Source organism: Triturus cristatus, chromosome 5_1, assembly GCF_964204655.1.
Source record: "Triturus cristatus chromosome 5_1, aTriCri1.1, whole genome shotgun sequence".
Taxonomy (NCBI): domain Eukaryota; kingdom Metazoa; phylum Chordata; class Amphibia; order Caudata; family Salamandridae; genus Triturus; species Triturus cristatus.
In genome coordinates, this window is record NC_140587.1 from 126,700,149 (window position 1) to 126,717,625 (window position 17,477).

Below are 17,477 nucleotides of genomic sequence, written 5' to 3' on the forward strand. Positions count from 1 at the left end.
CTCCCAGGGGGACCTGATATCCTTTGTGGCTTGATCGTGTCAGCATAAGTTCCTGATAAATTCCACAGCTGCACCTGGCAATATGCCCTGTCCGAAAGCCAACCATCCCTCTGAGGCCTGGGGCGCCTCCCCCAATGCCTTGCAAACTGATGGACATGCAGGATGGCCGTCAGCTTACGCACCTCTGTCGGGGCATCCTTTAGCTAGCCAAGAATGGCTAGCCTCGCGGAGCGCTCAGAAGCAAGCCCCATAATTTCCCTGATATCATCAAGGATCATGTCCTAGAAGCGCCGCACTCCTGGACAATCCCAGGCCAAGTACAGAAAGCCGGCACTCGGCGCCGTGCAGCGCACGCAGCTCGCATCCTAATCAGACCCAGTACAGCCCATGCAGGTATTTAAAACGGACTAAGCACAGCCTGTAATTCGGGGAAAAGGCTCTAGGTTGACTAAAGCAATATTCCCACTGTCCTTGTCCCACGCCTGCTGAGCCCTGGGTATCCACACTGGTGCATTTGTCTGCTCTTCTGCATACAGTCTCGCGACTAGCTTGTGCGGCGAGTGCCTAATGAGAGTCGTCTCCAAAACCTGAAACGTGGGAGGTCCCAACCTTGAAGGTATCATGGACTTCGCACAGGGCGGCCCATAGCTGATAGTAAGTGAATTTATCTAACATTGTGACTGCAGGTCCCTGAAGAGCCTGTTGGGGGATAACAAAGGTTCCATCTGGGTAAACTGCCCCACAGGTCATCAGCTGTAGTCGACAGCGCCTGCATGTGCTAGCGTCCATAGCGATAGGGAGTGAAGGGTGGCCTATGATCGACAATGATGCTGCAAACTAATAGTGCAGTCACAGCATCTGCTGTAATTCATTCCACGCCCAAACTGTGCACGCCACTGGGTCTATCCGGGTGCCCGGTCTCCTAGATGGGAGATATGAAGCCATTTACAATGGGCAAGGGACAGCGTGGGCATGTTCAGGCGCTGTGTGTGGTTAAAATTGTGTAGGAAAAAGACAATAGTAAGCAAATTGCCCTTCCGGACTAAAATAAATCCATGTCTGCGGCTCCCAGCCGCCGTTACGCGAAGGGGAGTGTCAATGTTTCCCATGCTACCCACACCAGTGTTATGAGGTGAGATCTGAGCCGCCTGTGAAAATAAGCCAGAAGTGAAAGGGGCAGGTTAATAAACAGGTACAAAAAATTAGGAAAAAACCACAATTTTCACAATGCCAGTCTCCCCTTCAACAACAGCAGGATCTTCATCCATCCCTCCTCCTGCTCTCCTAGCCTGGCCATCAATCTGCCATATTGGCTCTCCAAAGCTCATTCAGGTCCCAGCTAAGCCAGATCCCCAAATATTTAACTGGTTCCCACAACCATTGCAAGGGGAATTCAGAAACAAACTCCTGGGTCGCTGTCGCAAGAGGGAATATGATAGCCTTGCCCCAGTTGATATTGACCCCTGTGATGTCCCCAAATCTGGTGAACTCTCTGATAAGTGGGTCCAAGTTGGCCTGTAGGTCCCTGACATACAGGGTAACATCATCCGTTTACATAGGTGATAGGATTCTGCACAGGATGAATGCCAGTCAGCTGTGAGCGTGGTGCTGCCTTCGGCGTGCTGAGAAGGGCTCCTTCGCAATCATGAATAGTATGGGTGATAAGGAGCAACCCTTTTGGGTGTCCAGAGATAACGCAAATGGATGAGTAATGGACCCATTGACCCACAGTTTAGCAACTGACTGGGCATACTATAGTTCAATCAATCAAATGAACTTGTCTCCCACCCCAGGACACACAAGACCCCTAAACAGATAGGGCTTTAGAGTGAATCGAATACAGTGGTGGTATCTAAACGCACCGCAGCAGCGCCAAGGCTATAGTCAAATGTATGCAAGAGGGCCACAAAGGTGTGCAGGTTATGGGCTGCAGAATGGCCCGGTACAAACCCGGACTGGTCAGGGTGTGCCATGCTCGTCAGGAGCGGCAGGAACCACAAGGCTGTCAATTTCACTATGATTTTATTATTCGTGTTTATCATGGATACGGGCCTGTACAAATTACAGCGCGGGGGTCTCCGGACGGATGGGGGAGCACGCCGAACACCAGTGACTCTTCAAACATTTTTAGTAGGTGTGGAATCAGCAGCGGGGCGTACTCTTTATAGTAAGCGGCCTTAAGGCCATCCAGTCCGGGGGCCTTGTCTTCAGGCTGATCATGAAACCACCGTGTCCCTCCTCAAGCCCAAGCAGCTGCATTGAGGCCAAGTAGTTATCAAGGTCAGGGTGAGGCGAGGGCTGCATGGAAGTGTATTGGTCGAAGTAGAAGGCGATCATCATGCGCTGTATAGCCTTCATCCCGCCATGGACAGTTTTCTGCTCATCTACCAGTTCAACGATATAATCGCTAGCCCAGGGCTTGCACCGCAAATTAGTGAGGGACTTGCCTGCCCTCTCGCCCTCTCCGTAACACCACGCTCGGGCTTCCCTTCCCAAATAGTGTATTTCTCTATGTGCAGCTTCTTCATTATCTGTGAGTTTTCTGTGTATGGACACTAAGGTGGTTTCACTGCAAGTGTTAATGTACAGGAGTTCTAAAGTCCTAAGCATGCCCGCCTGCTTTACTATGCAAACCCCTCGTATCTCCCCTTAAAGGCCTCCCATACTGTAGATGGAGATGAGACAGTCTATGCGTCATGCTCAAAGTATTCATTGATAGCTGTTCGCACCTCACTATTGAACACCTGATCGGGCAGGGTGCCAGCTGGTAAATGCTAAGAGAATGCACGTGTGACCTACTCCGGGGGAGGGGTGGCATTTCTAATACAACTGGGGCATGACCGGACAGTGTCCCCTGGAGATGCAGGACCCTGGAGGTCCAAACATCTCCAGTCACCAGCCAATAGTCCATTCTCAACCACCTGTTGTGTGTGGACGCTCTACAAGTACCCTCAACGCAGTCTGCATGGTTAGACCGCCGTAGATCAGTGAGGTCATTGTCCGTAATAATAACTTGCTGTTGTGCAGCAGCATTCGGGTGTGAGCAACGTGAGTCACTAGATCTGTACTTGCATGCGTCCAAAACAACATTGAAATCTCCATCCCAGATAACTACCCAACGTCCCCGCCAACCTCCAGACCTCTGCAAAAAACATGAGGGACATCAATATTGAGGCTGTACACTGAAAATATTGGTTCGAGGCATGTGTGCTGTAGATACACATGCTTTGTATTCTCCTGCCATCTAGTGTTGAGTCTGGATGTTTGCAAGTTGTTTTTCTTCAAAGAAGGTTTTCCAGTCACGAGGTAAGGTGACTCTTCCTTTCGGTGATAGTGCGCATGGGCCTCGACTCCATTGTTAGATTGTTTTTTTCCGCCATCGGGTTCGGACGTGTATTGCAGCGCTATGGTTCAAAACCGTTCTTCGGGTTCCCTTCGGTGCGCAATCCACTCTACCCTCTACAGTATTGTTTCGTACGCGTTTCTCACTACTCCGCTTATCGATTCGGTCAACAAAATCTCCAATTTAGATTGGAAAGTTTTGTGGGCGGCCTTTGGGCCTAACCTTGACAGTCCAGCTTTTTGTCGCTGCAACGGACTCCGTTCAAATTCTGTCCTCTGTGCCACGCCAAGTACCCGTGCACTGACTCGCATCAGGTGTGTAACTTGTGCTTGTCTCCAGAGCACAGAAAAGAAAAACTCTCCACGATCGTCGGGCTCGATGTCAAGAGATGCAGCGCCAACACCTCGACGACACGCCGTATATCTTCGGTGAAGACTTCGAGCAAGAAAAGCCCTCAGCTGCTGAGGAAGAACAGGCCTTTTCCATGTCGGACTCCGATACAGAGTTGAAAATAGACGTCGACGATGTGCCGCCAGGGACAGGGTGATGTGAGTACAGAAGACCCCTTGCCCCGTCCACCCACCCCAAAAAAATCTAAGGCTTCGGCACCACCTCTGGCTTCTGGCCAAGGCTGGCACCAAGACGATGTTTCTGACGCTCCGCCACCCGGCTCGGCTCCGAAACATGTCGTCAAGCCTTCCGGCTCTGGCCTCGAGTCGGCCGAGACTACCTCGGAGCCGAAACCTTCCAGTTCCAAGCACAAAGTCGGTTCGGAGCCCAAACCCTCTACGCTGTAAAAGAAACAGCCTTCGGAGCCAAAACTTACATGCCGAAAGGCCATTCCATCTCGACCCCGAAACCGTTGGTGCCGAAAACCAAAGATGTCCCTTCAGCACCTTCGGATCCGAAAATAGATATTGCACCATCTAAATCGGAAACCAAACAAAAAAAACTATACATTAATCCTGATACCGGACATATTCACGCCAAGCTGCCTTCTAAGCCAAAGCTTCCTGATGACGACAGTCATTGCAAAATCCCTTTGAAGAAGAAAAATGTTGGTATCAGCCCTTTTCATCCACCACCGCTATCTCCTCCACCTCCACCCTCCTCTCCACTATTAGATCCTGTGCACATCACACCTCACGACTCTCCACTATCTCACCATGAGGGAGACGATATTGATGAGGGAGACACACACTTACCAGGTGATCAATGGACGAATTATACAATTGACTCTCCATTGGCTATTGATCCAGACCTTTACCCTGGCAAGCCATCTCCACCTGATGACAATGTATCCTATCAGGAACTTATTGCCAGGGCAGCGCAACACCATGGAGTGGTACTCCACAAAGAATCCTTCGAAGAGGATTTTTTATTTAAGACACTAGGATCCACACACTGGTCGAGCCAAACACTCCCTATGCTCAAAGGAATGATGAGGCACTCAGATGAAATTTTTAAAGACCGTGTACGTGCACGAATCATGACTCCTGGAGTCGACAAAAAATACAAACCTTCCCCAACAGATCCGGTATTTATTAAAGGCCAGTTAACACTTGACTCCTTCGTAGGATCCAATGCTCGCAAGCGAGCTAACTTCCAAACCTCGGGGACGCTCCTCCCCCAGATAAGGTATCAAAACACATTGACGGTTCTGGCAAACACATAGCTGTTCAAGCTGGCAATCACTGGCGTATTGCCAATACGCTGCGACTTCTAGCCAGATACGACAGGGCGCACTGGGACGAAATGGCGCAATTGCTACAATATCTCCCAGATGAGCATAAAGCTAGAGCCCAAGAATTGGTCCAAGAAGGAAAATTAATGTTCGAGGCATATGAGCTGCAGATCACACACTAAGGATAAGATCGCCATCTGGTGTTGGGCTCGGATGATTGCAGGTTGTTGTTGTCTTCGGAAGAAGTCTTTGGTCACGAGATTGGTGACTCCTCCTCTGGACAACAGTGCGCATGGGCATCCACTCCATCCTCAGATTGTTTTTTTCCGCCATTGGGTTCGGATTAACTTTTTTCCGCTCCAGCAGAAAACTTATAGCAATCACTACAACTCTCAAAATTTAAAAACTCGACGTCGAAAACCATATCGGAACGACTCCGGACGCGGCTGATGGAAAGGACACCTTTTAAAAAATGCCCCCAATGTGGAGCAAAGTTCCCTCATAGCGATCACCACGAGGTCTGTAATTTGTGCCTTTCACCAGACCACAACGAATCCAGCTGTCCAGCCTGCGCCGCATTCCGTTCGAAGAAAACTATACGGGATCGAAGAGCTCGACGCCATATCATGGCCAAGCCGGTTCCGGAACCAGAAGACATCTTTGCACAGGATGTCCCTGACGATGACTCTGAAGATCTCCAGATTGTGTCCGAGGCCGATGATTCAGATCCGGGGCAGCCTGTGAGTACCAGCCCCCCTACCCCAACACCACCCAAAAAGACATTGGTCAAGACTCTGCCAGCTGGGCCCAGTCGCGATCCAAAAACATCTTCTGAAGCCCCGCCCTCGGGCCCGGCTCCAGAGAAAAGTGAGCCTGCAGGTGGCTCGGGCTCGAGCAAACCTCATGTCATCGTGCCTATAATACCTTCGGCACCAAAGCAGGCTCCGAGACTGAAATCTCCATTGGCCCCGAAACGTCACTCGGCACCGACAGCTCCACCGGCACCGAAACGTTCTTCGGCGCCGAGGTCTCCACCGACACCAAAAGGCTCGTCGGCACCGAAAGGCTCGTCGGCACCGAAAGGCTCATCGGCACCGAAAGGTCCTTCGGCACCGAAAGGTTCTTCGGCACGACAAATACACCGGAACCGAAAAGTTCTTCGGCACCCAAAACATCCTCGGTGCCAAAACAAGTCCATAAAGAACCAAAAAAGTCGTCGCCAAAGCCGCCTTCGGACAGTGAGGAACTCTTTCAGCCTGATCCAAAGCAAAAACGGGATTTACATAAATCCGAAAACTGGACATGTCACAGCGGTGCTCTACAAGAAAAGGAAGCTGGACACAACACCTCCTCCAGCACCTCCAAAGAAGAAGGACTGTGCCACTTCACCCATACGTCCTTCCTCTCCTACATTACCTCCTATTCCATCCCCCCACCGCCTTCACCTCTACCATCTCCTTCTCACACACCACCTCCACAGGATGATGATGATTTAGGGGGAGGGGGAGACCCAGATTTCTTTAATGATCCCACTGATCCTACTGATCCCTTTACACTCCCAGACACAGCACCAGTAGATGACTGAACTTACCCTATGCCTGATATGCCTGACCCCGCTCCATACCCCTCAAAACCCTCCCCTCCTGATGACCATTTAGGGTTCGGTCAGCTTATAAACAGAGCAGCATCGTTTCATGGTGTCACAATGCACACCGACACTCCTGAGGAGGATTTTCTACTCGACACTTTTGAGCAGTCCCAGAAAACAGTCCACATTCTACCCATGATTAAGGGAGTGATAAAGCATGCCAATGAGGTTTTTAAAGACCCTGTCAGGGCCAGGGTTCTCAACCCCAGAATAGAAAAAAAATATAGACCGGCGCCACAAGATCCTGCGTACATCAAGGCGCAACTCCCCCTAGACTCACTAGTCGTATCAAATGCCAGAAAACGGGCGAACTCCCAAACAACCGGAGACACGCCACCCCCAGACAAAGAGTCTAAACTCCTGGAGGCTTCCGGCAAAAGGGTTGCCGCTCAAGCGGCTAACCACTGGCGTATCGCAAATACACAAGCCCTATTGGCTCGTTATGATAGAGCCCATTATGATCAACTAGAGGATCTCTTGCAACACCTGCCTGAACCTTTCAAAACACAGGCCACTGACCTCATCCAAGAGGGCAAACTAATATCCAATGCCTCCATTAAATGTGCATTAGACGCAGCGGACACCGCCTCTAGGGCAGTCAACACAAGCGTATTGCTTAGACGCCACACATGGCTGCGCATTTCCGGCTTCAAGCCGGAAGTTCAAACCACCGTTCTTGAACCCTTTAATCAGGAGCAACTATTCGGCCCTGCAGTAGACACTGCGCTAGAAAAAATTAAGAAAGATAATGAGACTGCCAAATCTATGGGAGCATTGCAGTCTACTCAACCCAGAGGCTCCTTTCGTCGCTCCTTTTATAGAGGAGCTTCCAAAAATGTGGGAACAGACAACTCTTCCACCTTCAAAGCATCAGGTCAAACATCCCCTAACAGAGGATATTTTAGTGGAGGTTATCGGGGAAACAATACTAAAGGCCGAGGACGGGGCAACAACAACAACACCCGCACCTCTACAGCCACCAAACAGTGACTTGCCACCACTCCCCCCAGACCATTCCACTCCGGTCGGGGGCAGACTTCAACAGTCCCTACCTGTCTGGAATACCATCACTACAGACAGGTGGGTAAGACAAATTATCCAATCTGGCTACTGCCTCGAACTCATAAACCCACCCCCAAACATACCACCCAGGCACCGTCCCATGACGTCTCACCACCTCACACTCCTCAAACAAGAAATACAGTCTTTGCTTCAAAAACACGCAATAGAACCTGTTCCACTACAACATCAGGGCACAGGAGTATATTCCCTATACTTCCTCATTCCCAAAAAGGACAAAACCTTAAGACCCATACTGGACCTCAGACTACTAAACCAGTACATACAATCGGATCATTTCCACATGATCACTCTCCAACAGGTCCTTCCATTACTTCAACAAGGAGACTTCCTTGCCACATTAGACTTCAAGGACGCATATTTTCACATCCCTATGCATCCCGCTCACAGGAAGTATCTACGATTCGTGGTAGACAGTCAGCACTATCAGTTTACAGTTCTCCCATTCGGAGTAACAACTGCACCCAGGGTGTTCACCAAATGCTTGGCAGTTGTGGCAGCATATCTCAGGAGACAAGAAATCCATGTCTTCCCCTATCTGGACGATTGGCTCATAAAAGCCAATACTCTAGACAAATGCGTTTGCCACACCCACTGCACTATTCAAACCCTACACAACTTGGGATTTACCATCAACTATCCCAAATCTCAACTACAACCCTCCCAAGTACAACAATACCTGGGAGCCACCATAGACACAGCCAAAGCCGTAGCTTATCCCAGCATAGCCAGGATAACCAACATACAAAGTCGCATCAAAACATTTCAAACACAACACTCTCTCCCCGCAAGAGTGTTCATGCAACTCTAGGCATGATGGCGTCATGCATCTCCATAGTACCCTACGCACGCCTTCAAATGCGTCCCTTACAGGAATGTCTAGCACAACAGTGGAATCAGGCCCACAGACAACTTACCGATCTGGTGTTGGTGGACAGCCGCTCACTTCGCTCACTGAAATGGTGGAACACCATCAACCTGTCCAAAGGGCGGCCGTTCTTGGAGCCCCTTTCACAAGTTGTGCTGACCACCGATGCATCTCTCACGGGGTGGGGAGCCCACCTCCTTCAACACACCACTCAGGGAAGGTGGACCACTCAACAAAAACAGCTCCACATCAATCACCTAGAACTTCTTGCGGTGTTCCTAGCACTGAAATCCTTCCAAGTGCATCTACAGAACAAAACTGTCCTCATCCGCACGGACAACATGACCACAATGTATTACATACAGAAACAAGGAGGGACACATTCTCTACAACTGTCCCAACTGGCGCAACAAATTTGGAGATGGGCAATTCCCCGAAACATCTACCTGCTAGCAGAACACCTCCCAGGGGTTCAGAACCAGGTGGCCGACCTCTTAAGTCGCCACACACAGCAGATACACGAATGGGAACTACACCCCAAAGTCTTACTCCCATTGTTCCAAAAGTGGGGACAACCAGACATAGACCTGTTCGCCACACAAGAAAACGCAAAATGCCCAACCTTCGCCGCCAGGTTCCCACACCCACGGTCAAAGGGCAATGCAATATGGATGAACTGGTCAGGCAGATTTGCGTACGCTTTTCCGCCTCTCCCACTCATTCCATTTGTGGTACACAAACTGAAACAACAGTCGCTGACACTCATCCTAGTGGCTCCCACTTGGGCACGTCAACCCTGGTTCACCACACTTTTGGAACTATCGCTAGTTCCACATCAAAAACTGCATCTCTCCCCGGATCTCTTAACCCAGAACCATGGAGAAATCAGACACCCAGATCCTCAAACACTGAACTTGGCAATCTGGCTCCTGAAGTCTTAGAGTTCGGGTACCTCAACCTTCCTCCAGACTGTATGAATATCATTAAAGAAGCCAGGAGACCTACTACTAGGGCATGATATGCTGCAAAATGGAAACGATTTGCCATTTACTGCGCTAACAATGAGATACAACCACTGGATGCTTCCATCCAAAACATCATTTGCTATTTATTACACTTGCAAAGATGCAATTTAGCGTATTCCTCTATACGTCTACATCTAGCGGCATTAGCAGCCTATTTGCAAAATAGACAACACCTGTCCCTCTTTAAGGTACCAGCCATTAAAGCATTTATGGAGGGTCTTAAAAGAATTATTCCTCCAAGGTTGCCACCTTCCCCGGTGTGGAACCTTAATATTGTTCTAACAAGGCTCATGGGTCCCCCATTTGAACCAATGCACAAATGCGAACTGCAGTTCCTAACATGGAAAGTGGCTTTCCTCATCACAATCACATCCCTGGGAAGAGTAAGTGAAATACAAGCCTTAACTCTCGAAGAACCCTTCCTACAACTACATCGGAACAAAGTGGTTCTTAGGACGAATCCAAAATTCCTCCCTAAAGTCATTTCCCCTTTCCATCTAAACCAGTCAGTGGAACTGCCAGTCTTCTTCCCTAATCCAGACTCAGTAGCCGAGAGGGCACTTCATACCTTAGATGTTAAAAGAGCCTTGCTGTATTACATCGACAGAACCAAACCTTTTCGGAAAACCAAGCAACTGTTTGTTGCTTTCGCTCCACCACATAAAGGCAACCCCATTTCCAAATCGGGTATCGCCAGATGGATAGTCAAATGTATCCAAATATGTTACCAAAAAGCTAAACGTACTCTTACCGTTCCCCCTAGGGCGCACTCCACGCGTAAAATAGGGGCCTCTATGGCATTCTTAGGGAACATCCCCTTAGAAGACATTTGCAAAGCAGCCACATGGTCTACTACACACACCTTCACTAAGCATTACTGTGTTGATGTGCAATCCAAACAACAAGCTTCAGTAGGCCAAGCTGTCCTAAAAACTCTATTCCAAACTGCTGCAACTGATACATGTGACCACCGCTAGGGGAGACACTGCTATATAGTCTATCCTTAGTGTGTGATCTGCAGCTCATATGCCTCGAACGGAATATGCTACTTACCAGTATGCATCTGTTCTTGGCATGTAGAGCTGCAGAGCCACCCACGCCCACCCGCCTCACCGGGACCTGTATCCGTTCCAGCTTTGTCTTAATTAGACACTACACATGGACATCCTTTCTCTTTACTTCTTACACACTCCATCATTTCCCATCATGGCGAAAAACAATCTGAGGATGGAGTGGATGCCCATGCGCACTGTTGTCCAGAGGAGGAGTCACCAATCTCGTGACCAAAGACTTCTTCCGAAGACAACAACAACCTGCAATCATCCGAGCCCAACACCAGATGGCGATCTTATCCTTAGTGTGTGGCTCTGCAGCTCTACATGCCAAGAACAGATGCATAATGGTAAGTAGCATATTCCTTCCAACTCTTCCATAAGGTGTGCTCTAGGTGCGGCTGACAGCGCAGCTAGAGAGGTCAACACTAGCGTCCTACTCAGAAGCCATGCTTGGTTGAGGATCTCCGGTTTTAAGGCCGAAGTCCAACAATTGATTTTAAAAACACCTTTGGGCAAAGAACATCTTTTTGGCCCTGATGTAGATCAAGCGCTTGAAAAAACGAAAAAGGACACTGAGGTAGCAAAGTCCATGGGAGCACTTCAGTCCCCTTCAAATAGGGGCTCCTTTTGGCGCTCCTTTTACTGGGGAAGGTCCAAGTCGACACCCTCAGACCAAAACACTTCCTCATAGAAGGGTCACAACCAATCTTCTTCCTCAAGAGGCTTTTTTAGAGGAGGGTATAGAGGAAACAACTCTAAGGGCCGGTGTAAGGGCACCACACCCCGTAATAAACAGTGACTTCCCCACGCTTCCCTCCAAATATTCCACACCTGTCGGGGGAAGACTTCAACAATTTCTCCCCATTTGGCAATCTATAACAACCGACAAATGGGTGCTTGGAATTATCCAACATGGTTATTGCCTGAAGCTTACCGCCAATCCTCCAAATATTCCACCTCGCTCTCACAAATTGCCTATTCCTCTGAAATCCCACTCTACATGGAAGAAGGGAGACTCTATGGCCTTCCTTGGGAAACATTTCCATAGCTGACATGTGTAAGGCAGCTAAATGGTCTACACTACACACCTTCACAAAACACTACTGTGTGGATGTGCTGTGTGTGGATGTGCTGGCCAGCCAACAAGCCAACGTTGATCAGGCAGTACTCGGTACAGTGTTTCAATTCTGTTCAACACCCTCAGACTAACCACTGCGTTTTTGGGGAGGACTGCTTTACAGTCTATGCAGAGCATATGTATTTACAGCCATACATGCCTCAGACAGAAAATGTTACTTACCATGTAAGCATCGGTTTGAGGCATGTAGTGCTGTAGATTCACATTCGCCCACCCTCATCCCCGGAGACCTATACATCGCATCACTCCACCTTCATCCTCACCCTCTGTGCGGGAAAACAATCAAACAATGGAGTCGATGTCCATGCACATTACCAAAAAGAGGAGGAGTCACAATACCTCTTGACACAAAAGACTTCTTTGAAGAAAAACAACTTGCACACATCCAAGCCCAACACTAGATGGCAGGAGTATGCAGAGCAAGTGAATCTACGAGACAGATGCGTACAGGGGAAGTAAAATTTTCTTTTTTAATGTGAACCATATCTGGCCTGAAACTTAAAAAACTAGTGGATTTTTTTTTTTTTAAACAGGATATTTCCAGGTAAATGAAATAAAACACGTTCTGCCTCAAATGCACTTGAATTAGCCAACAATAAAGCCAGTTGGCAGAGGCTTGTACAGCTCTTTGATATGTCTTGCACTGATAGCTCGATTAAATAAATGTCTTAGTTAAATTATCTTTTAAATATTAGACATACACCCTTTTCAACCTAAAATTGTTAAGTCATACATGTCTTTTTGGGCATAGTTGTGAGTTAAGGCTAAAAATAACTCATTGCCTTCTCTGTGAGTTTGCTCGCTCAATCTGCACCCTTCTGATGAGGTCAAACAAGGCAAAACTGGTCTGGGGCTGATCGTTTACAAATTCATAGGGATCCTGGCCTGTAGTCTTTGCTAGATTGTTCCTATTGGAGCAGGACCAGCGCTGATTACATGAAACTGTGTGGCATGGTGGGCAATATAAATGATGGACTGAATTGTGGCCCATAGTGGCTGAGATTAATTCAAACTATTTCTCATCATTTTTTTGTTTGCTCCATTGTGATTCCCTAAGTATAACAGCTATACCCAGACACGGTCTCTGGCTCATTGAGCCGTACGACTCTAGCTGACCTGGCATTTCGGGCTCGGCTTATTGGAGCAGGACTAATGCTGATTTGCATATGGCTGGTTCTTGACAACCGTGGCATGGTGGGTAAAAGACAATGGACTGGATTGCATACTGGAGTAATTACCAGTGCCTGAGATGAATTCAAGCAATCCCCCTATCACTATTCTGTTTCCCTCAGTACTTTTGCGTGAAGTGGGCTGGGCATGGAACCAAAGTCACAGTTTTTAAAAAGCTGCATAATTTGATGTATATTAGAATACTAAGGGCCGTATGTATGAACACATTTTCCCATAGACACAGAATGAGTAAAATGCTTTGATACATCTGGCCCTTAAGCTTTATACCACAACAGGAAAATAAAAGTAATCAGTGTACACAGACCCAGAACCCTTTACTTTTAAGGCAGTCCACAGGGGAAAGAGGGTAAGGTTGCTGACGGTGCTCTCACTTTTGGCGCATACAGGTATGGTGGGATCCTCTCCGCATTTGGCATGGCATTAGCAGATGTGGTGCATGAGGCGCAGGAGCCCTGCTCTATGGCGTACAGCAAGGAATCGTACATGCTGCTCGATGAACGGATTGCTGCGCTGGGGCGCGAGTGCGTCGAAGAGCTGGAGGCACAAGGATTTCAGAGGTATGCACCCCTGCCCTTGGACTCAATCATGGTGCATCATTTGGGAAGTCACACATTGCACTCTTTAGGTGAGAGTGTAGAAGCTTGTGGCATAATCTACTCTAGGGGGAGTTGTTTAAATCTGTGAGAGGTAATATTGACTAAATGTCTTGAGTTAAGGAAGCAACTGAAGGATGTTAGCATTTAGCATTTTCCTCTTATCCTCTATTGGATTTTTAGTAGAGTAGTGTGGTCTATGGTGCTGAACGCTGGTAACAGGTCGAGTAACTCCGAAAGGCAGGCGGGTCCTTCATAAGAGACATGGAGGTACATGGAGGATGCTCTTTCAGTACTACTACATGTGGGGTCAGATCCTGATTGAAAGTATTAAGCAGGTTATTATTTGAGATGCGTTAATAATTTGGTAGATGTTACTTTCTTAATAAATGTCATCAGGAAGGGATGTTCCCATCCTGGTCACAGGTTCTGGGAGTTGCTTGGATCAATTATTTCCTTGTCTGGAGAGGGATGATTAGTCTTTAGAGCGAGGGGAAATTTGCTTTCTAGGATAAGAGGCTGTGGTGAAGGCGAGGGAGATGACTACTTCTTGGGTTAGGGAGTACATTTGCCTCTCTGGTGTCCTGCTGTTTTTAATGCCTGCACCTCTCTGCCCAGGTCTCAGATTGACACTGAAGCCTTCCTGCACCTGCGTTATGAACGCACAGACTGCGCCCTCATGTGCTCCTCCAAGGGGTACCCGGCATCGCAGGACTCCTGCCGGTCCGGCGACTTCAAGGCTGCGTTCACCGCCAGGTGAGTCACCCAGAGGAACCTGCATTCTCGTTTAATTGTTTCCATTGGAATTCTCAGTTACTGTGCGGAATTTTTTCTGTCGTTTTCGAATAAACCTTTTGTACAATTTCATTAATAATGTACACTTCTTGAGAAATACAGTAAAATAAAAGAAATAGGATAACAGAAAAACAGGATTATATGTTTTTTACCATGTAAATTGTTTTGTAGGCCACATTTGCTTTACATAGCAATACATAATACATTTATTTTTTTGCCACAATAATATTTTACAAATAGGCTGCACATGTTATTAGGTTCTTCTTTTGGGATTCAGTCTGAAGATTTCGTACAAGGTCAAACAACATTGTGCCCTGTTTTTCTGTGCTCGGCAAAGCAACATCTCCTACCGTTTACTCACAACACAATGAGCAGCTGCTGTTTTCCAACACAGCACTTCTTATCATATAAACCGATATGTGCCCTTTGCAAAACAGAGAGGAGGAGTCTAGTGGAGGGAAAGGCCTTGGAATGGGCACACCAGCCTTGCACAACTGACATGCAGACCACCTAACTACACATGCCAGGTATGGGGTCCGTCCGGTTCTAATTCCACAGGTTACTGATATATACCTATGCTCACATGGTAGGCTCAGTCAGATATATCATTTACCATGGAAGGGCTTTTAATAGTATACAGTTTACTTGTAATGCTAATTACTCTGATCAGTTGCAGCACAGTTGCTTCATAATAGAGCATGATAGTTACAATAAATATTGTAAACTTCCTCATGTCTTCCTTTTGTTTATTATGGACATGCATGAGGGAGAAAGCGAAAGGTGGTGATCGGTTTCCACGGGTCCCCTGGGAACCAGAGAGTTGGGTTCTATGATGCCAGTTTACTCTGGAAGGGTTAGGAGGGCAGGTAAGACACCGTGAGCTAGTCAGATTTCGGCCCATAGCTACTTATGTGGTACTGTTATGCACTCCCTATATTCTAACGATCTGTGGCACCAGGCACTGTTCTCTTTCCAAACAGAATCCCTGCAACAAATAGTACAGTTTTTCTTTACTAAACAATGAAATATGAAATACTAAAAAGTAAGTAAATAATATTATGTTATATCGGTCCTACTAATCTAGTAGGAGAGTATATTTAGAGCAACACAACTTCATAATGCAGAGACTGAGTCTTCCTATATAATCAATACATCTTTTTCTATCTGGCTAGCTCACAGTACCACATCCAAACTCCTAAACCCCCATAATTATGGATCTTGGTAGTAATCTAGAACATGACTCTCACATTCCGAAGGAAATCGTGGAAACAGATCTAACCCTTTTGATTATCACTCATGCATGCCCAAAGTGTTACAAATAAAACATTCAGTCTTGCATTTTCAAAACATTTATTGAAAATCTTTGATCTTTGCAAATAAAACATGAACTGTGTTTGTAAGAAATATGAGCCATGTTATTTCAATAAGCATTATTAGAATATTGAGGAATACAAACAATTCAGTCATAACTGTTCATAACGTTACTAGTGTTACCAATAGTATTAATGTTACTCTAAAGAGAGCATGTCAGGATATTAATCTGCATGATCTGTTGGAATGATCTAACCCCGTACCTTGATAGTGTATATCAGGATGACAGGATCAGTGCATCCACAGACGCACCTCCGATGGTACAGCTATGTTCCTTCTCAGGATGAAGGTTGGGGACAGCTGGTCTGCATTCTCTCAGCAGCTCTCAGCAGTGATCCGAGATGACTTTGGGCAGAAGTGAACCTCTCACCAAGTTCAGCATAGATGTGATTTAAATAATAAGACAGAAGGCTAAGCAAACTGTGTCAAAGGTGTAGGACAACATTTTAATTAGACTGAGCTGAAGTGTCATCTCTTACGAGCACAGAAAATATAACAATGCCTCATGTCCTGAATTTGTGCGTCCCTGGAACTAACTGTGCAGACTACTGGGCGTCAATGCCTATCTGAAAGAAATGTGTGCAAGGCCGTTCTTGCAGTAGAAAAACATGTACAACGCACCATTAGAAAATGAGGCTAAGTTAACACAAAAACTAAAGAAGCAAAATGCAAACCATATAACAAATAGACATTAATACGGTTGACTAAGAGCTGGTGATTTTTGATTGTTGTGGTGAAAATGTTTTGCTGTTGTGCCACTGACCCTCATAATACTCGAAATTGAGTACAGCGAATAGATAGTCATAAAGCGGGCTGCATATATCTATTGCGACTCTAGTCCATAGCACTTTCCATAAGCGAAAAAACACCTGGCCTCCTTATTATCCTCCGGCACTGACACATGTTTCACTCTGTACTTATCTTAGGTACTTCAAAGAGTTCGGCTTCACAATCCCTGAGCGGATGATCATGGTCGATGACATAAGAGTGAGAGGCACCGGCAGCACCGGAATACGCTGCGAAACCAAAATGGAGCCCAGCGGGAAACCTGCTAAAGTTGAGACAGTAAGAAGCATTAACCTTGATACATGCTCCCTCCGACTGTCTCTCGTACCTCTCTTTTAGCCCTTCATTGTCAGTTTCATCACATTATTAACTACTCTTTTGGTGCATCCATCTTCCCTCCTCTTTGGCATCAGTCCATATTCCAGCATGGTTTCCCTTGCCATTTCCCACTTTTTGCCAAAATTACAAAGTCAGTAAACGTGGTCGCAAATAGAGTTCCGACTTTAAGTGAATCCATTCTGTTTTAGCGAACTGACCTATATACGTATAAATAGATTGGCAATAAAATCTATTTGTAGTGGATCACAATTCACCTTCCATCTTTAATATTAATGAGGTAGGTCGCAAATTGCAACCCAATATGAATCTCTGCCATAACAGGAATGGTGGCCTTCTGGGGCTTTTAATTAAAGTGGTCATTTTGTAAATTTTTTCCTTGATGGAGATCAGGCCGCAGTGAACACGTTACTGTGTTCTCTGGAGCCAACATCGTTGACACCGGGTTGGGCTGGCCTTTTGAGAGGCACCAACTCTTGACCAGAGTAAGGCACTGTACCTTCATTACTGTGCTTTCAGGAGCAGCCACAGTTGGACCTGGGTCAAACACGGTTAATTCACTAC

General features: G+C 47.0%; 1 protein-coding gene across 5 annotated transcripts in view; it reads left to right on the forward strand.

Annotated features, from left to right (window-relative positions):
• Window positions 1–17,477, forward strand: part of OPLAH (5-oxoprolinase, ATP-hydrolysing) — a 443,349-nt gene that overhangs the window by 267,604 nt on the left and 158,268 nt on the right. For all 5 annotated transcript variants that reach the window (XM_085604553.1, XM_085604550.1, XM_085604552.1 and 2 more), the window contains exons 12-14: window positions 13,419–13,589; window positions 14,244–14,381; window positions 16,718–16,856. In XM_085604553.1, the coding sequence (XP_085460679.1) occupies window positions 13,419–13,589; window positions 14,244–14,381; window positions 16,718–16,856 (448 nt within the window). The remainder of the gene's footprint in view (window positions 1–13,418; window positions 13,590–14,243; window positions 14,382–16,717; window positions 16,857–17,477) is intronic.